This window comes from Melanostigma gelatinosum, assembly GCF_949748355.1.
Source record: "Melanostigma gelatinosum genome assembly, chromosome: 11".
Lineage (NCBI taxonomy): Eukaryota > Metazoa > Chordata > Actinopteri > Perciformes > Zoarcidae > Melanostigma > Melanostigma gelatinosum.
In genome coordinates, this window is record NC_136644.1 from 23,904,621 (window position 1) to 23,924,771 (window position 20,151).

General features: G+C 42.5%; 3 protein-coding genes across 3 annotated transcripts; 2 read left to right on the top strand and 1 right to left on the bottom strand.

The window, feature by feature from the left end:
* Positions 1-315: 315 nt before the first annotated feature.
* LOC306785071 (uncharacterized protein) lies at positions 316-12,534 on the top strand (the record flags this gene model as incomplete). Its single annotated transcript, XM_079279295.1, has 6 exons — positions 316-1,938; positions 3,255-3,351; positions 3,520-3,681; positions 3,891-3,996; positions 7,440-7,519; positions 9,201-12,534. 6 exons carry the CDS (start codon positions 316-318, stop codon positions 10,844-10,846), a joined length of 3,714 nt encoding a protein of 1,237 aa, XP_079135421.1. The 3' UTR covers positions 10,847-12,534.
* Positions 12,535-13,119: 585 nt separating this feature from the next.
* Positions 13,120-19,782, bottom strand: LOC306784423 (mitochondrial import receptor subunit TOM20 homolog). The gene is made up of 5 exons (XM_079278401.1): positions 19,542-19,782; positions 15,008-15,054; positions 14,257-14,338; positions 13,929-14,071; positions 13,120-13,787 (listed from the first exon to the last, which is right to left on the bottom strand). Exons 1-5 carry the CDS (start codon positions 19,663-19,665, stop codon positions 13,743-13,745), a joined length of 441 nt encoding a protein of 146 aa, XP_079134527.1. The 5' UTR covers positions 19,666-19,782; the 3' UTR covers positions 13,120-13,742.
* LOC306784406 (E3 ubiquitin-protein ligase TRIM21-like) lies at positions 15,534-17,843 on the top strand (the record flags this gene model as incomplete). The annotated part of the gene is made up of 2 exons (XM_079278383.1): positions 15,534-15,640; positions 16,216-17,843. The coding sequence occupies exon 2, from the start codon at positions 16,218-16,220 to the stop codon at positions 17,841-17,843; it is 1,626 nt and encodes a 541-aa protein (XP_079134509.1). The 5' UTR covers positions 15,534-15,640; positions 16,216-16,217.
* Positions 19,783-20,151: the final 369 nt, after the last annotated feature.

Here is a 20,151-nt window from a genome sequence, read left to right on the forward strand (position 1 = left end):
TCACTGATCGCTTCCTTTATTGCCTCTTGTTGTTTCACATTAAACGTTTTCTACCAGTGAACCAGCTGGAGGCTCTTATTGTGAAGCAGCGAGAGGAAATGTGTTAGCAGTGCTGTTCTTCAACACACATTAGACTTATTCTGTGCTGCTTTGTGAGAGTAGCAAGCTTGAACTTGTCAGCACGACTTTGATCTTGGTTGCTTACTTAAAAGTTAAAAGATATAAAAATGAATCACACTTGTTTCCTTTTTTAACAAATAATTAAACTATATTTTGAGTAAAATGTGTTTCTTTTCTTCCACTCTATGTGTAGATATGGCTGCTGCAAACAATCTGTCATCTGAAGATCAGTTCCTGTGCTCCATCTGTCTGGATGTGTTCACTGATCCAGTCAGCACACCATGTGGACACAACTTCTGCAAAAACTGCATCAATGAACACTGGAATACTAGTGACAGATGCCAGTGTCCCATGTGTAAAGAGGTTTTCAACACAAGACCAGATTTGAGGATCAACACCTTCATCTCTGAGATGGTTGTTCAGTTCAGACAGTCAGCTCAACAGAAAACCAGCAGCTCAGAGCAACAAGAGTCCAAACCAGGAGAAGTTCCCTGTGACGTCTGCACTGGAACCAAACTGAAGGCCCTGAAGTCCTGCCTGGTGTGTCTGGTCTCCTACTGTGAGACTCACCTGGAGCCTCATCTGACAATGTCAGGCCTGAAAAGACATCAGCTGATCGACCCTGTGGAGAACCTGGAAGACAGGATGTGTACGAAGCACGATAAACCTCTGGAGCTGTTCTGTAAGACCGACCAGACATGCGTCTGCACTCTTTGTCCCGTTTTAGATCATAAGACGCACAAGTTTGTTCCTCTGAAAGAAGAATATGAAGGAAAGAAGGTGGAGCTGAAGAAGACAGAGGCTAAAATTCAGCAGATGATCCAGAAGAGACGACTGAAGATTCAGGAGATCAAACACTCAGTCGACCTCAGTGAGGAAGATGCAGACAGAGAGAAAGCAGAAGGTGTTCAGGTCTTCACTGATCTGAAGGAGTCTGTTGAGAGAGGCCTGAATGAGCTCATCAAAACAATAGAAGAGAAGAAGAAAACAACAGAGAAACAGGCCGAAGCTTTCATCAAAGAGCTGGAACAGGAAATCTCTGAGCTGAAGAAGAGAAGCACTGAGGTGGTTCAGCTCTCACTCTCTGAAGACCACCTCCATCTCCTCCAGAGTGTTCAGTCCTCAAACATCCACCATCCACCACCCACCAAGGACTGGACAAAGGTCAGTGTTCATCCAGCATATGAGGGGACTGTGAGGAGAGCTGTGTCTCAGCTGGAGGAGACGCTCAGTAAAGAGATAAAGAAGCTGCTTGGAGCTGAGCTGAAGAGGATCCAGAAGTTTGCAGTGGATGTGACTCTTGATCCTGATACAGCAAATCCCAGTCTCATCCTGTCTGCTGATGGGAAACAAGTGCGTACTGGTAAGGTAGAGAAATTACTCCCCGACAATCCAGAGAGATTTTCTGATTGTACCTGTGTTTTAGGAAAGCAGAGTTTCTCTTCAGAAAAAAAATACTTTGAGGTTCAAGTTAAAAGAAAGTCTGACTGGTCTTTAGGAGTGGCCAGAGAGTCGATCAACAGGAAGGGACAAGTCTCACTGAGTCCTCAGAATGGTTACTGGACTATATGTTTGAGAAATGGAAATGAGTACAGAGCAGCTGCTAGCCCTTCAGTTCCTCTCTCTCTGAAGTCTCGGCCTCAGAAGGTGGGGGTGTTTGTGGATTATGAGGAGGGTCTGGTCTCCTTCTATGACGTAGATGCTGCAGCTCTCATCTACTCCTTCACTGGCTGCTCCTTCAAAGAGAAACTCTTCCCATACTTCTGTCCTAATTATGGTGGTAAAAACTCTGCACCTCTGATCATCTCTCCTGTCGGAGTAAACTGATCACTTCTCCCACTTCATTCAGGGGAACATATTCAGCATCAACCCGTGAGTCATGATCAACACATCATGACTCATGTTCTGTTTAATCTACAGACACATTTATTTTCACTTCCAGAAGAAATCATTGTTTCTAAAGACACCAAATATGTCAAGCTGCAGTTTGAGTAAATTAGCAGAAAACTAAAAAGAAATACTGCAAAATATCTTGATTATTTATTTGTTTTTCTATCTGATGGGCAGCCGCAGAAAAACATATTGCTGATTATTTCATTGTGTCATGAAGATTGATTGAAGAGTGATGATTATTACATGCTTATAGTGTCTACAGATGAATACTGGTGAGACGGCTTATGAGTCAAAGACATCTGTAAATATATGATTGTTGGATAAAAACTGCAAAATAAAGTGGTTGTTGAACACAAGGTGTGAGTTCGCTTTGACTTGAGCACTAAACGCTGACGTTGTATTTCATTACAAATGTATTGTGAGTCCTGTGACTGCTGCTTCACAATAAAAGCTTCTTGTATCAGACGTTGACTGGAGAAGTTGTGATGATTGACACTCAGTTTCCCTGCTGTGGATGAATCTCTCTGGAGGAGAAGATCTTTGCTGTAGTTTCTAGGATGTCTCTTTGGTTCGTCCTGTGAGATCATAGGTACAGAAATGAAGACACGACCTGTTGTAAACGTTGTAGGACGACTGTTTTAAATGTTTGCTCACTAGAAGCTACTTTCTGAATATCGATGACACAGAGACGAGCAACAGCTGGAGGAGGCGTGATGTCATTTAAAATAAACTCACAAGACGACTTCAGAGTTTGTTCACATGTTTTATTTTCCTAAAGAGGGTCGTCCTCTTTAAAATGACAAAAACTAAACTTCTCATCACTTTTTCAAAAGTGTTTCCAAGTCGAGAACGAACAGAAAGACGACTGATAACAAAACAAACAATAAATACTTTGTGAAGCATCCGAGCAAAGAGAAGATTCCTGTTCCTGTAACTTTCCACGACTGATATCAGAAGAACCATGAAGATGGTCGGTACAAACATGTCAGACAGTGTAAACCTGGTACATGATGCCGTCAGGACGTGTGCTACACCACCCTGAAGGAAGGAGCGGATTCATGTTCACACCCGGTCCACTTGATGAGTACAGACCTCATGATGGTGAAGTGGGGACGGGCTCTTGTGTTTCTCTGGCCGTTATGATCCAGATACTCTTAATACCCCAAAACGGGTAATTGAAGTCAAAAACAAAACACGACTGTCGTGGATAAACCAGGAATACAAAACTAATTCCACTTCAGGAAGTGACGGACGTCGGCCGGAGCGATGGAGGCCGAGGCGTTGGCAGGGTCGTCGTGGAAGGTCCACGTGAGGAAGAGGAAGGGGAGGAAGAGCAGGGTGAGGGTTTGGGGGTTGTCTCCTCCTGGTCCTCATTCTATATCGTCCTCGCTCAGACTCTGTGCACTCACAATACGCTGCAGGACAGAGCAGAACACAAACCGGCTGGTTTCAGTGATAACACGTGATTTTAAACTGTTGTTGTTGTTGTTTCTGTGTGGAGAACAGAAGGACTCATGGAGATCCACATGGAGAATAAAGAGAAGTGTTGGGCCTACCTGGCTGATGCTGGGCAGTTTGGTGAGCAGCATCTGGAAGACGGGCGGAGGCAGAGTCTGCTGCAGCACCTGCAGCAGCTGCTGAGGCTGACCACACACGGCGATGGCGTTGGTCAGGTGGTCCACACCTTTCTCATAGTCTCCTGTGGAGCGAAGCACAAAGACCAGACGTAAAGTGTGAAGACACCATGACGGACTCCACAGAGACCAGAGGACAGACTTTGACACAACTCACTGCTGCCTGGAATAAGACTGAGAAACAGTAAAACCACACGAGTGAAGATGAAACTGTGACTGTAAAGAAGGTGTTGGTGTGAGGAGGTGTTACCCTGAGCCAGCAGCTCCTCCCCCAGCTGGATCTCCTCCAGGAAGAACTTCTGCACCGCCTCAGCGTCCTTCAGGTCCGGGAGCTGCAGGACAAACAACGGTCAGCCAGCGGAAGGAAAACTCTGCTCTCTGGTTGTCACCGTTTCTTTTTCGGGTCTCTGTGGTCAGACCTCACAGGAAGTCATCATACGGTGATCAGCAATGAGCTCTGATCTGTGAGCCAGTTCAACTTCATCTGCATGCTGGGAGCGAGCCTCCTTCAATCACCATCATCCAATCAGGAGCCAGATAAAAGCCACCAGCTGATCACTGAAGTCCTCTTTACAATAAAAGTATATAGTGGGTGACTGTTAAAGTAGATTCATCATCATATTCTTTCATTTGTATGTTTACATGATACATCTTAATGCCTTTTGTCATCAAACTGTCAGAATAAAACAGGAAGTGAAGATGTGCTGACTTCAGAATAAAAGCCTAACAATTGTGTTATAAATATTATTATTATAGTTATATAGCACACAGTGTTAATAAAGAGGATTTTGTATAGAAAAAAACAAGCAAAACGTCACTGATAATAATAATAATATTTATTGTATGGTGACTTATTTCATCAAGTAAGATTATATCAAACTTTAGAGTCACTGAGTAATATTTGACTATTTCAAATCTTAGTTTCCTCCCCACACCATACAGCTCACTAATCTGATTGATTGACAGGTGATAACAGGAAGTGGTACGACAGGTTTGTGCTCACCTTTGCCATACCTGCCCTCTCTTTGGCTGCCTTCTGCTTTCTCCGCCCTGCGACAGAAACACAGAAACAAACATCACGTACAGTCAGAGTCCAGATGATCACCTTTATCCTGAATTAAAGACCAAAGAGAGTTGAAGCACATAACTCACCTAAAAACAACAAACTGAGTTTTGTGTCGTGTTCTTAACTGTTGGAACGGTTAACTTCAGCCCTACCATGTGCTACCTGCAGGTTCACTGCATTTCATAAAATCATTTTTACCTTTGTGATGTGTTCAGATACATCAACAAGATGTCTGATATGAATCATATGCATTGGGTCAACTTCTACTTAACTTCTGTCCTTGACAGGCTTTGGGGTGTGTATGGGAGAGACAACTGGGACAAATATGATGAGGGTCACGTGACTGACTGTCCGTGTAAACCAGAGGGAGGAAACAAAACCTCACCAGTTAAGAGGCGGAGCTACACTGAAGAGAAGAGCTTCAACGTCACACTCCAGAAACGAAAGTTGAGTTTGTCAGAGTGGCAGACACACTGCAGTAAAGACAAGTCTCTGTGTTTCTCTCAAAGAAAAGTCAAAGTGACTTCATCAGGTCTTTCTCAACAACACAGCAGAGTCTCTTCCAAACACTGGTGAGTACAGCTGATCCGTCCGTGCACGTTCTGATAGTCTGTTTAATCGAACAAACAGAAATAACATGGTTTTCTCGTTTAAACCAAAAACAGAAACGCACAGCCGTTTTTGATTTCTGAATCCAAAAACGAGAGAACCAAAGTCAAAAAACGAGCCGATTTTGGTTTTTGCAAATCCCTTTTTTGTTTTTGCCTTTAAAAAGAGACGCAAAGCACGACAGGTAACCCGGAAGTAAGACTATTTTCAAATAAAAGTCAAGGCAATAGAATGACCGTATGCAAGAAATGCTTATATCGTCTATGATGCAATCACATACCAGAGTAACATCAGAATAAATTACGTTAATGAATATCAATAAAGAGTCCTGGGCCGATGGGAGTGTGTTAGCAACAGTAGTTGACTACATGTAGTTTAATATTAATTTATTCATGTACTCAGCAGTAATCAAGTTTTCGATTAATCGATGCATTGTGTGATGCAATACAGTTCGTGATATAGTTTAAAGTAATTGTTGTGTTCAGAGTTGTTGCTGTTGGCACTGACGTTTGTTTTTCCACCGTAGGGTGCGGTTGCTTTAGCGTCATAGACAATAACATTTCCTGCATCCGGTCATTCTATTGCCTTGACTTTTATTTGGAAATATTCTTACTTCCGGGTTACCTGTTGTGCTTTGCTCTCTTTTTAAAGGCAAAAACAAAAAAGGGATTTGCAAAAAAACAAAATCGGCTCGTTATTTGACTTTGGTTCTCTCGTTTTTAGATTCAGAAATCAAAAACGGCTGTTTTTGATTTAAAACGAAAAACGAGAAAACAATGGTATTTCTGTATTTTCGATTAAACGGTAAAACAGACTCTCAAAACGTACACAGACCCGGATCATATTTACACTTTCAACAACCAGGATTAACACAAAACTGGAACTTTACTCAGGCAGGAAGTTCCACTCTTTTCACTTCATACTTGATCAATTGTTCACAATATAACTCTGTGTGTTTGTCCACAGTCCCACTATACAGTAACTCACTGTAACAGCTTTCAACAGTCTCAGGACTTTAGCAACTTGTAGCTGAATCTCTGTGGTTTCGACTACCGTCTACCGACTACCGACCATATGTTAGTTTACTGTACTAGAAAATGTAAAAAGGTGACCACCAACCAACATACTAGTAAACAAATAAGGTGTATGAAAAACTACTCCACAGAGGTGTTTGAAACCAAACTAGGTCTAGTAAATTGGGGTGCTGTTTTATGTTGTCAAACTGTCGACGAAGCATGGGAAACCTTCAAAACCAAATTTGTGTCAGTCCTGGACCAAGTAGCCCCAAATAAAACAGTTCGTATCAAAAACAATTCTGATCCTTGGATCACTGGGGAAATTATTCATCTGGTCAACGAAAAAAATAAAGCTTCACGTAAATTTGTCAAAACAAAAGACCCTGTCTGGCATGAGAAGTTTATTTACCTTAGAAACCAAGTCCAATACAAAAAAAACAAGGCTAAATCGGACTACTATAAGGAAAAGGTGGATGAATTTAAAACTCAACCTAAAAAACTGTGGAAGCTTCTAGGTAGTATGGGGTCCTCTGACTCAACTAAACCTAAACCCCAGAATATAGGTCTAGATAAAAATGGTAGTATCTTGTTCGACACACTGGAAGTGGCAAACACTTTTAATGATTATTTTTCTACAATTGCCTCCAATCTAGTCAAAGTGTTGCCTTCCAGTCTGGGTAAATATGGTCCAGAACATGTAAAAAAATTCTATACAGAAAAGGGTGTTCAGCCAAATGGTTTTAGCTTACGTGTGGTGACGGAGGATGAAGTGCTGGGCCACTTAACTTCTCTAAATTCGAACAAGGCTACCGGTCTCGACAACCTACCCTCTAGATTTCTTAAAGATGGTGCCAATTTCATTACTAGTCCTTTAACGTATATTGCAAATTTATCCATTTCTAGAGGCAAAATTCCTGCGGAATTAAAAGCTGCTAGAATAACTCCCATCCACAAAAAGAGCTCTAAGACAGAAGTGGGCAACTATCGACCTGTCTCGGTTTTGAGCATTGTATCAAAGATTATAGAGAAAATAGTATACGAACAAGTCAATCACTATTTAAGTGATAGTAAACTCTTATATGAGTTCCAATCTGGATTTAGATCACAATACTCCACAGATACTTGCTTGATCCACGTATTGGACTATGTCAAACATGAGCAAGACAAAGGCAACTACACAGGTATGACTCTTCTAGATCTACAAAAAGCCTTTGATACTGTGGATCACAAAATTCTCCTACTCAAATTAGAAGCCTTAGCATTTAATGAACCAACCATAGCCTGGTTCAAATCCTACCTTGATGGAAGGCTGCAGGTAGTAGATGTAGGGGGCACCCTGTCTACTCCAGCTATAGTTACATGCGGGGTTCCCCAGGGGTCAATCCTGGGTCCCCTTCTATTTCTCATATATGTCAATGATATGCCCTCAGCAGTTAACTGCAAGCTGCTGTTGTATGCTGATGATTCTGCTTTGTTGGTAGCTGGCAAAAATGTAGCAGAAATCCAGCAAACCCTGTCCTCTCAACTTGAGTCGGTGAGAGAATGGTTGATAGACAACAAACTGTCTCTCCACTTAGGAAAGACTGAATCGATCTTGTTCGGATCCAAAAGACGACTCCTGGTTAATGACACTATCGATGTAGCCTGTGCTGGTACTGTTATCAGCAGTAAATCCTGTGTTAAATACATTGGTCTGGAGCTAGATCAGACCTTATCGGGTGATTACATAGCTGATAAAGTTATCAGCAAATCTAGTGCAAAATTGAAATTCCTATATAGGCAGGCCAAACATTTAGATCTTCAAACAAAAAGGCTACTCACATCAGCTCTAATCCAGTGTCATATGGACTATGCCAGCTCTTCTTGGTACTCTGGCCTGACCAAGACAAATCAGGCGAGGTTACAGATTATGCAGAACAAAATCATACGTTTCCTCCTTAATGCTCATCCTAGGACACACATAGGTCCTACTCAATTCAGACAGGTCAATATGCTGCCCATGAATCTTAGAGTTCAACAACTCAAACTCAACCATATGTTCAATATTGTCAATAACCAGGCCCCTGAATATTTATCAGGTTCATTTAAACTAAATTCTTCCAACCACAATACTAGGTCCAGCACCTTGTCCTTCGTCATTCCACATGTAAAGTCCTTCGGATCTACTTCTTTTGAGTTCACGGGTGCAAAGCTGTGGAACAGCCTCCCTAGTCACATCAAGGCCAGCGATTCTAAACCGTTTTTTAAAATCAGGGTTAAGCAATTTTTTTACCATGAAATGCCCTTCAAGATAACAACCAATTTATTTATTATTAGTATCATTTTTTTCATTAAGTCGTCAAGTTTGTCTGTGATTTTTCCCTTCTGTGGGCCACAATGGAAACAAGTGTTTTTCGCTTTTTTGTGTCACCCTGTATTTTTTAATGTATTTATTTGTATTATTTGTATTTTTATATTTATACATGTATTTACATTGTTTTATACAAATAAATCAAATCAAAAAAAAAGTTTGAACTTTAGTCTCACTGCTACTTTCCTGCTGTTATTACTGTTCACTGATCGCTTCCTTTATTGCCTCTTGTTGTTTCACATTAAAAGTTTTCTACCAGTGAACCAGCTGGAGGCTCTTATTGTGAAGCAGCGAGAGGAAATGTGTTAGCAGTGCTGTTCTTCAACACACATTAGACTTATTCTGTGCTGCTTTGTGAGAGTAGCAAGCTTGAACTTGTCAGCACGACTTTGATCTTGGTTGCTTACTTAAAAGTTAAAAGATATAAAACGAATCACACTTGTTTCCTTTTTAAACAAAAAATTAAACTATATTTTGAATAAATTGTGTTTCTTTTCTTCCACTCTGTGTAGATATGGCTGCTGCAAACTATCTGTCATCTGAAGATCAGTTCCTGTGCTCCATCTGTCTGGATGTGTTCACTGATCCAGTCACCACATCATGTGGACACAACTTCTGCAAGAACTGCATCAATGAACACTGGAATACCAACGACCAGCACATGTGTCCAATGTGTACAAAGGTTTTCATCTCAAGACCTGAGCTGCACGTCAACACCTTCATCTCTGAGATGGTTGTTCAGTTCAGACAGTCAGCTCAACAGAAAACCAGCAGCTCAGAGCAACAAGAGTCCAAACCAGGAGAAGTTCCCTGTGACGTCTGCACTGGAACCAAACTGAAGGCCCTGAAGTCCTGCCTGGTGTGTCTGGTCTCCTACTGTGAGACTCACCTGGAGCTTCATCTGACAGCTTCACGCCTGAAAAGACATCAGCTGATCGACCCTGTGGAGAACCTGGAAGACAGGATGTGTACGAAGCACGATAAACCTCTGGAGCTGTTCTGTAAGACCGACCAGACATTTGTCTGCATGCTCTGCCCCATATTAGATCATAAGACGCACGAGTTTGTTCCTCTGAAAGAAGAATATGAAGGAAAGAAGGTGGAGCTGAAGAAGACAGAGGCTGAAATTCAGCAGATGATCCAGAAGAGACGACTGAAGATTCAGGAGATCAAACACTCAGTCGACCTCAGTGAGGAAGATGCAGACAGAGAGAAAGCAGAAGGTGTTCAGGTCTTCACTGATCTGAAGGAGTCTGTTGAGAGAGGCCTGAATGAGCTCATCAAAACAATAGAAGAGAAGAAGAAAACAACAGAGAAACAGGCCGAAGCTTTCATCAAAGAGCTGGAACAGGACATCTCTGAGCTGAAGAAGAGAAGCACTGAGGTGGTTCAGCTCTCACTCTCTGAAGACCACCTCCATCTCCTCCAGAGTGTTCAGTCCTCAAACATCCACCATCCGCCACCCACCAAGGACTGGACAAAGGTCAGTGTTCCTCCAGCATCATATGAGGGGACTGTGAGGAGAGCTGTGGTTCAGCTGGAGGAGACGCTCAGTAAAAGGTTTGACAAGCTGGTTGCTGAAGCTCAGCTGAAGAGGATCCAGAAGTTTGCAGTGGATGTGACTCTTGATCCTGATACAGCTAATCCTAAACTCAACCTGTCTGCTGATGGGAAACAAGTGAAACATTGTAATGTGAAGAAGAATCTCCCAAACAACCCAGAGAGATTTTCTCTCGAACCCTGTGTTTTAGCAAAGCAGAGTTTCTCTTTTGGCATATTTTACTTTGAGGTTGAAGTTAAAGGAAAGACGGAGTGGGACTTAGGAGTGGTCAGAGAATCAATCAACAGGAACGGACTCATCACACTGAGTCGTGGGGATGGCTACTGGACCATATGGTTGAGAAAAGGAAATAAGTATGAAGCTCTTGATGACCCTTCAGTCCATCTCTCTCTGAAGCCCCGGCCTCAGAAGGTGGGGGTGTTTGTGGATTATGAGGAGGGTCTGGTCTCCTTCTATGACGTAGATGCTGCAGCTCTTATCTACTCCTTCACTGGCTGCTCCTTCAAAGAGAAACTCTTCCCATACTTCTTTCCTGGTCTTAATTATGGTGGTAAAAACTCTGCACCTCTGATCATCTCTCCTGTCAGAGTAAACTGATCACTTCTCCCACTTCATTCAGAGGAACATATTCAGCATCAACCCTGTGTGCTCTACATCTTATTCTCTACAGAATCCCTGTCAGTCTCCTTCACATGAACTAGTGTGTGCGTGCGTGCGTGCGTGCGTGCGTGCGTGCGTGCGTGCGTGCGTGCGTGCGTGCGTGCGTGCGTGCGACCTCCCGAGTGCAAACTCTGCTGTTAGTATCAGCAAAACAACAAAGTTGAATGTTAAAATGTAGCAACAGCATCATGATACAGTCAGAAAGGGAGGAACATCTGATGACAATTAAAACCTCTTGCACATGACACCCCCAAATGTGGGGGCTCTCGGGCTTTGGGGTGCTCGTAAATATCGTTCAAAAATTGCATGAGCATTCGACACAGAACGCATAAATACCTTTGGTTTTCACAGAAAAAAATCGTTGGTTTTTGCTCACCTTTTATGAAGAATGATGACAATAACATCGAAAATTATCCGGTTCAAAGCTACAATCATTGTTGGCAACTGCATCCTGTCGGCTGCCCATCAGTTTCCTGTAGAAGGGGGCCAATCCACCATGGAATTTTAACTCGGGGATACGCGGCACTTCTTGCAACTTTACTCACTGAAACTTCTGTCAATCAACACCCGCTTCGACACCCGCCTTCCTGAGACTGACGCGTCGAAGGCGGGCTCATTGACTGAAATCGACCGATGATAGGCTGAGCTACAGCCCCATACACACACAGGAACTGAGAAAATCCTATGGATGACAGCCAGAGACAGGCTCTGAGAGGACCCTGCTCTCAAAATCATTCCTAACGGCTGTATTCAGATGTATTGAATAATATGAGTGATAAAAAAGTGAAATATATAGTTATATAGTGTATAAAAGTACAATGTAAGAGCTGCAACAGCTGGTTCGAAAATGACGACCTCGCGTGACCTCTCTGTACTAAAGCCTCTTATTCTTCACTTTATCCCACTTTAACCTTCATTCAACAACTACTGATCGGTTGTGCTATGATTTGGGAGAGTTTTTAGGCAGCCAGCTGCATTATTTCAAAAACATAATATCAATAAAAGTGCTTTTTTCCCCAGCGAACCGGAATATTTTCTATTTGAGCTGTGTAATATCTTCATGTACGATATTAACCAGCAACATATACACAATATTACCCATCTGAACAATCTCACAAGTGTTGTGATCTGATTATAGCATCAAACATCATTAAAATAGACCTTGTAGTTACAGAACTGTGCTCACTTTAGTATGGGTATGCCATTTTCGAGCAGAGGCCTACAAATAGGGCTAGAGTTTAAGCATAACTTTAAATGCATTGCTTGCTATGTAATTGTATTATTTAGTGCTAATATCGGTAATCGGTATCGACAAGTACCCAAATGCACTTGTTGAAAAAAAAAGCGCTATCGGTGCATCTAAAATTCACTGTGGTGATTGATTTACTCTATTGTCATTATATGTATCCCATTACAAAGGCAACACGTTTATTTAATACGTTCATCTTTCGACCCTGCATCATGACTCACGTTCTGTTTAATCTACCGACACATTTATTTTCACTTCCAGAAGAAATCATTGTTTCTGAAGACACCAAATATGTCAAGCTGCAGTTTGAGTAAATTTGCAGAAAACTAAAAAGAAATACTGCAAAATATCTTGATTATTTTTATTTGTTTTTCTATCTGATGGGCAGCCGCAGAAAAACATATTGCTGATTATTTCATTGTGTCATGAAGATTGATTTAAGAGTGATGATTATTACATGCTTATAGTGTCTCCAGATGAATACTGGTGAGACGGCTTATGAGTCAAAAACATCTGTAAATATATGATTGTTGGATAAAAACTGCAAAATAAAGTGGTTGTTGAACACAAGGTGTGAGTTCGCTTTGACTTGAGCACTAAACGCTGACGTTGTATTTCATTACAAATGTATTGTGAGTCCTGTGACTGCTGCTTCACAATAAAAGCTTCTTGTATCAGACGTTGACTGGAGAAGTTGTGATGATTGACACTCAGTTTCCCTGCTGTGGATGATTCTCTCTGGAGGAGAAGATCTTTGCTGTAGTTTCTAGGATGTCTCTTTGGTTCGTCCTGTGAGATCATAGGTACAGAAATGAAGACTCGACCTGTTGTAAACGTTGTAGGACGACTGTTTTAAATGTTTGCTCACTAGAAGCTACTTTCTGAATATCGATGACACAGAGACGAGCAACAGCTGGAGGAGGCGTGATGTCATTTAAAATAAACTCACAAGACGACTTCAGAGTTTGTTCACATTTTTTATTTTCCTAAAGAGGGTCGTCCTCTTTAAAATGACAAAAACTAAACTTTTCATCACTTTTTCAAAAGTGTTTCCAAGTCGAGAACGAACAGAAAGACGACTGATAACAAAACAAACAATAAATACTTTGTGAAGCATCCGAGCAAAGAGAAGATTCCTGTTCCTGTAACTTTCCACGACTGATATCAGAAGAACCATGAAGATGGTCGGTACAAACATGTCAGACGGTGTAAACCTGGTACATGATGCCGTCAGGACGTGTGCTACACCACCCTGAAGGAAGGAGCGGATTCATGTTCACACCCGGTCCACTTGATGAGTACAGACCTCATGATGGTGAAGTGGGGACGGGCTCTTGTGTTTCTCTGGCCGTTATGATCCAGATACTCTCAATACCCCAAAACGGGTAATTGAAGTCAAAAACAAAACACGACTGTCGTGGATAAACCAGGAATACAAAACTAATTCCACTTCAGGAAGTGATGGACGTCGGCCGGAGCGATGGAGGCCGAGGCGTTGGCAGGGTCGTCGTGGAAGGTCCACGTGAGGAAGAGGAAGGGGAGGAAGAGCAGGGTGAGGGTTTGGGGGTTGTCTCCTCCTGGTCCTCATTCTATATCGTCCTCGCTCAGACTCTGTGCACTCACAATACGCTGCAGGACAGAGCAGAACACAAACCGGCTGGTTTCAGTGATAACACGTGATTTTAAACTGTTGTTGTTGTTGTTTCTGTGTGGAGAACAGAAGGACTCATGGAGATCCACATGGAGAATAGAGAGAAGTGTTGGGCCTACCTGGCTGATGCTGGGCAGTTTGGTGAGCAGCATCTGGAAGACGGGCGGAGGCAGAGTCTGCTGCAGCACCTGCAGCAGCTGCTGAGGCTGACCACACACGGCGATGGCGTTGGTCAGGTGGTCCACACCTTTCTCATAGTCTCCTGTGGAGCGAAGCACAAAGACCAGACGTAAAGTGTGAAGACACCATGACGGACTCCACAGAGACCAGAGGACAGACTTTGACACAACTCACTGCTGCCTGGAATAAGACTGAGAAACAGTAAAACCACACGAGTGAAGATGAAACTGTGACTGTAAAGAAGGTGTTGGTGTGAGGAGGTGTTACCCTGAGCCAGCAGCTCCTCCCCCAGCTGGATCTCCTCCAGGAAGAACTTCTGCACCGCCTCAGCGTCCTTCAGGTCCGGGAGCTGCAGGACAAACAACGGTCAGCCAGCGGAAGGAAAACTCTGCTCTCTGGTTTTCACCGTTTCTTTTTGGGGTCTCTGTGGTCAGACCTCACAGGAAGTCATCATACGGTGATCAGCAATGAGCTCTGATCTGTGAGCCAGTTCAACTTCATCTGCATGCTGGGAGCGAGCCTCCTTCAATCACCATCATCCAATCAGGAGCCAGATAAAAGCCACCAGCTGATCACTGAAGTCCTCTTTACAATAAAAGTATATAGTGGGTGACTGTTAAAGTAGATTCATCATCATATTCTTTCATTTGTATGTTTACATGATACATCTTAATGCCCGTTGTCATCAAACTGTCAGAATAAAACAGGAAGTGAAGATGTGCTGACTTCAGAATAAAAGCCTAACAATTGTGTTATAAATATTATTATTATAGTTATATAGCACACAGTGTTAATAAAGAGGATTTTGTATAGAAATAAACAAGCAAAACATCCACTGATAATAATAATAATATTTATTGTATGGTGACTGTTATTTCATCAAGTAAGATTACATCAAACTTCAGAGTCACTGAGTAATATTTGACTATTTTAAATCTTCCTCCCCACACCATACAGCTCACTAATGTGATTGATTGACAGGTGATAACAGGAAGTGGTACGACAGGTTTGTGCTCACCTTTGCCATACCTGCCCTCTCTTTGGCTGCCTTCTGCTTTCTCCGCCCTGCGACAGAAACACAGAAACAAACATCACGTACAGTCAGAGTCCAGATGATCACCTTTATCCTGAATTAAAGACCAAAGAGAGTTGAAGCACATAACTCACCTAAAAACAACAAACTGAGTTTTGTGTCGTGTTCTTAACTGTTGGAACGGTTAACTTCAGCCCTACCATGTACTACCTGCAGGTTCACTGCATTTCATAAAATCATTTTTACCTTTGTGATGTGTTCAGATACATCAACAAGATGTCTGATATGAATCATATGCATTGGGTCAACTTCTACTTAACTTCTGTCCTTGACAGGCTTTGGGGTGTGTATGGGAGAGACAACTGGGACAAATATGATGAGGGTCACGTGACTGACTGTCCGTGTAAACCAGAGGGAGGAAACAAAACCTCACCAGGTAAGAGGCGGAGCTACACTGAAGAGAAGAGCTTCAACGTCACACTCCAGAAACGAAAGTTGAGTTTGTCAGAGTGGCAGACACACTGCAGTAAAGACAAGTCTGTGTTTCTCTCAAAGAAAAGTCAAAGTGACTTCATCAGGTCTTTCTCAACAACACAGCAGAGTCTCTTCCAAACACTGGTGAGTACAGCTGATCATATTTACACTTTCAACAACCAGGATCAACACAAAACTGGAACTTTACTCAGGCAGGAAGTTCCACTCTTTTCACTTCATACTTGATCAATTGTTCACAATATAACTCTGTGTGTTTGTCCACAGTCCCACTATACAGTAACTCACTGTAACAGCTTTGAACAGTCTCAGGACTTTAGCAACTTGTAGCTGAATCTCTGTGGTTTGAACTTCAGTCTCACTGCTGCTTTCCTGCTGTTATTACTGTTCACTGATCGCTTCCTTTATTGCCTCTTGTTGTTTCACATTAAAGGTTTTCTACCAGTGAACCAGCGGGAGGCTCTTATTGTGAAGCAGCGAGAGGAAATGTGTTAGCAGTGCTGTTCTTCAACACACATTAGACTTATTCTGTGCTGCTTTGTGAGAGTAGCAAGCTTGAACTTGTCAGCACGACTTTGATCTTGGTTTCTTACTTAAAAGTTAAAAGATATAAAAAATAATCACACTTGTTTCCTTTTTAAACAAATAATTAAACTCTGTTTTGAATAAAATGTGTTTCTTTTCTTGCACTCTATGTGTAGATATGTCTGCTGCAAACTATCTGTCATCTGAAGATCAGTTCCTGTGCTCCATCTGTCTGGATGTGTTCACTGATCCAGTCACCACACCATGTGGACACAACTTCTGCAAAAACTGCATCAATGAACACTGGAATACTAGTGACAGATGCCAGTGTCCCATGTGTACAGAGGTTTTCAACACAAAACCAGATTTGAGGGTCAACACCTTCATCTCTGAGATGGTTGTTCAGTTCAGACAGTCAGCTCAACAGAAAACCAGCAGCTCAGAGCAACAAGAGTCCAAACCAGGAGAAGTTCCCTGTGACGTCTGCACTGGAACCAAACTGAAGGCCCTGAAGTCCTGCCTGGTGTGTCTGGTCTCCTACTGTGAGACTCACCTGGAGCCTCATCTGACAATGTCAGGCCTGAAAAGACATCAGCTGATCGACCCTGTGGAGAACCTGGAAGACAGGATGTGTACGAAGCACGATAAACCTCTGGAGCTGTTCTGTAAGACCGACCAGACATGTGTCTGCACGCTTTGTCCCGTTTTAGATCATAAGATGCATGATGTTGTTCCTCTGAAAGAAGAATATGAAGGAAAGAAGGTGGAGCTGAAGAAGACAGAGGCTGAAATTCAGCAGATGATCCAGAAGAGACGAGTGAAGATTCAGGAGATCAAACACTCAGTCGACCTCAGTGAGGAAGATGCAGACAGAGAGAAAGCAGAAGGTGTTCAGGTCTTCACTGATCTGAAGGAGTCTGTTGAGAGAGGCCTGAATGAGCTCATCAAAACAATAGAAGAGAAGAAGAAAACAACAGAGAAACAGGCCGAAGCGTTCATCAAAGAGCTGGAACAGGAAATCTCTGAGCTGATGAAGAGAAGCACTGAGGTGGTTCAGCTCTCACTCTCTGAAGACCACCTCCATCTCCTCCAGAGTGTTCAGTCCTCAAACATCCACCATCCACCACCCACCAAGGACTGGACAAAGGTCAGTGTTCCTCCATCACATGAGGGGACTGTGGTGAGAGCTGTGTCTCAGCTGGAGGAGACGCTCAGTAAAGAGATAAAGAAGCTGCTTGAAGCTGAGCTGAAGAGGATCCAGAAGTTTGCAGTGGATGTGACTCTTGATCCTGATACAGCAAATCCCAGTCTCATCTTGTCTGATGATGGGAAACAAGTGCATTCTGGTAATGTACTGAAATTACTCCCTGACAATCCAGAGAGATTTTCTCTCAATCCCTGTGTTTTAGGAACACAGAGTTTCTCTTCAGAAAAATTTTACTTTGAGGTTCAAGTTAAAAGAAAGTGTGACTGGGATTTAGGAGTGGCCAGAGAGTCGATCAACAGGAAGGGAAACACCTCACTGAGCCCTAAGAATGGTTATTGGACCATATGTTTGAGAAATGGAAATGAGTACAGAGCTGCTGCTGGCCCTTCAGTTCTTCTCTCTCTGAAGTCTCGGCCTCAGAAGGTGGGGGTGTTTGTGGATTATGAGGAGGGTCTGGTCTCCTTCTATGACGTAGATGCTGCAGCTCTTATCTACTCCTTCACTGGCTGCTCATTCACTGAGAAACTCTTCCCATACTTCAGTCCTGGTGGTAGAAACTCTGCACCTCTGATCATCTCTCCTGTCGGAGTAAACTGATCACTTCTCCCACTTCATTCAGAGGAACATATTCAGCATCAACCCTGTGTGCTCTACATCTTATTCTCTACAGAATCTGGTAACAGTGGGGATGCACAGATACTGTGCTCATGTACTCGTACACATGCAGCCACTTTCCCTGTAAGTCTCCTTCACAGGAACTAGTTTAGCAGTGAGGTTGTCAGCTGTGTGTCTGTCTGGCATCATCTGTCAGGGTTTCCACCAGTGTAGTGCAAGCCTGGCGTAACGTGAGCCAGTGTTCTGTAGAGAGAAAGTGTGTGTGTGTGTGCGCGTGTGTATATTGTTAATCGGTATCAACAAGTACCCAAAGGCACTTTGGGTACTTGAGAAAAAGCGTCAATTCACTGTGGTGATTGATTTACTCTATTGTCATTATATGTATCCCATTACAAAGGCAACACGTTTATTTAATACGTTCATCTTTCGACCCTGCATCATGACTCACGTTCTGTTTAATCCACAGACACATTTATTTTCACTTCCAGAAGAAATCATTGTTTCTAAAGACACCAAATATGTCATGCTGCAGTTTGAGTAAATTAGCAGAAAACTAAAAAGAAATACTGCAAAATATCTTGATTATTTTTATTTGTTTTTCTATCTGATGGGCAGCCGCAGAAAAACATATTGCTGATTATTTCATTGTGTCATGAAGATTGATTTAAGAGTGATGATTATTACATGCTTATAGTGTCTCCAGATGAATACTGGTGAGACGGCTTATGAGTCAAAGACATCTGTAAATATATGATTGTTGGATAAAAACTGCAAAATAAAGTGGTTGTTGAACACAAGGTGTGAGTTCGCTTTGACTTGAGCACTAAACGCTGACGTTGTATTTCATTACTAATGTATTGTGAGTCCTGTGACTGCTGCTTCACAATAAAAGCTTCTTGTATCAGACGTTGACTGGAGAAGTTGTGATGATTGACACTCAAAACATAACTCAACAAGTGGAAATTACTCAACAAAATCATCAACCAGTCAGAAACTGGAGGTTCTGAATCAATGAATAGACTTCACAAGACTCGTGTTTCAGAGGTTTGTTGGTCCTCCGCCCACAGAGACAAAAGGCTGAAGTGTTCGTCCTAAAGGTTCACGGAGTAACACCATAATCTCCAAACGTCCAGCTGGCAGTGATGCCGACTGTGTCGTTGTGTGACAAGCTTGATGAATGAGTCTGTGTTGCCGGTTTGCTGAGGAGCCCTTTAGCAAGGCTAGTGTTGTGACAGCAAGCAACTGCATATATGCATATATGTATATATATATATATATATATATATATATATATATATATATATATATATATATATATATATATATAAACATACACACCACAATTATTCTGTCTGTATACATACTATTTAAATGATTGTGGATTTGTTTGACTTATTTAATATTATTTACTGTTTTATTACTTATTTATAATACTTGTTATGATCTTGTTTATTTTACTGTGTCTCTTGTTTGCACTATCTATATAACGTTACACACATACATACATATATATACACACTGTGTGCTGCTGCAAACTGGTTGTTCCTGGGACGTCAGAGCCTTTGACACGAGCTCATCCTGTGTCAGCCTCTACGAACAGAACCAGAACACACTGGACCGGATCTGAGCTCGTGGGCCTGATGAACGTGAGGAAGAAGGAAAGAAGAGGTCAACACTCACGTTCTCGCAGCCTGTTCTTGAAGTTGGGGTCATTCCGTCTTTTCTTGTCGAAATAAATGCAGTAACCGACGAGCAGAGCGCCGCACACCCCCGCGGCTAGCGCACTGGTCCTACTGCCCATCATAACTCCCGGGACCCGGTCGGTTCGAGGAGGATTTCGGGGTTAATTTACCGTTATTCCTTCTTCTCCGGTGGTCGGTTGTTACGTCGAGAGGCTGTTCGGAGCGGCTCAGGGCAGGAAGGACCTGGAAGGACCCCTCCGTTAGACCGCTTGTAGACGGCTGTGGAGTGCCTGACTGGAATTATAAAATTCAAAACAATTCACATGTATTACCGAGCTGTAAATTAGCCATTGGTGGAGTGCTTGAAGAAGCGTGAGTGTTTTGAAATTCTACAATATCACCTACGTGATTTATGATTATAAATTGCATGCAAAGATTGAGACATTTCTCAGTTACACACAGGCGGCAACCTCCGGTTCTGAAAAGTGAAGCCAAAACAGAGGCGTTTTACACATGTAATCTCTATACCGACCAGCAGGGGGCGACTCTGCTCCGAATGTATTGAAGCCTATGTGAAAGTGACTCTACTTCTCACTCGCGTTATTATC

Excerpts from the sequence above, each read along its gene's own strand:
- LOC306784423 (XM_079278401.1), bottom strand. The coding sequence starts at position 19,665 with ATGATGGGCAGTAGGACCAGTGCGCTAGCCGCGGGGGTGTGCGGCGCT. Across the intron at positions 15,055-19,541 it reads CAAGAACAGGCTGCGAGAAC|GGCGGAGAAAGCAGAAGGCA; the intron begins GTGAGTGTTGAC and ends TTTCTGTCGCAG. Across the intron at positions 14,072-14,256 it reads GGAGGAGCTGCTGGCTCAGG|GAGACTATGAGAAAGGTGTG; the intron begins GTAACACCTCCT and ends TTCGCTCCACAG.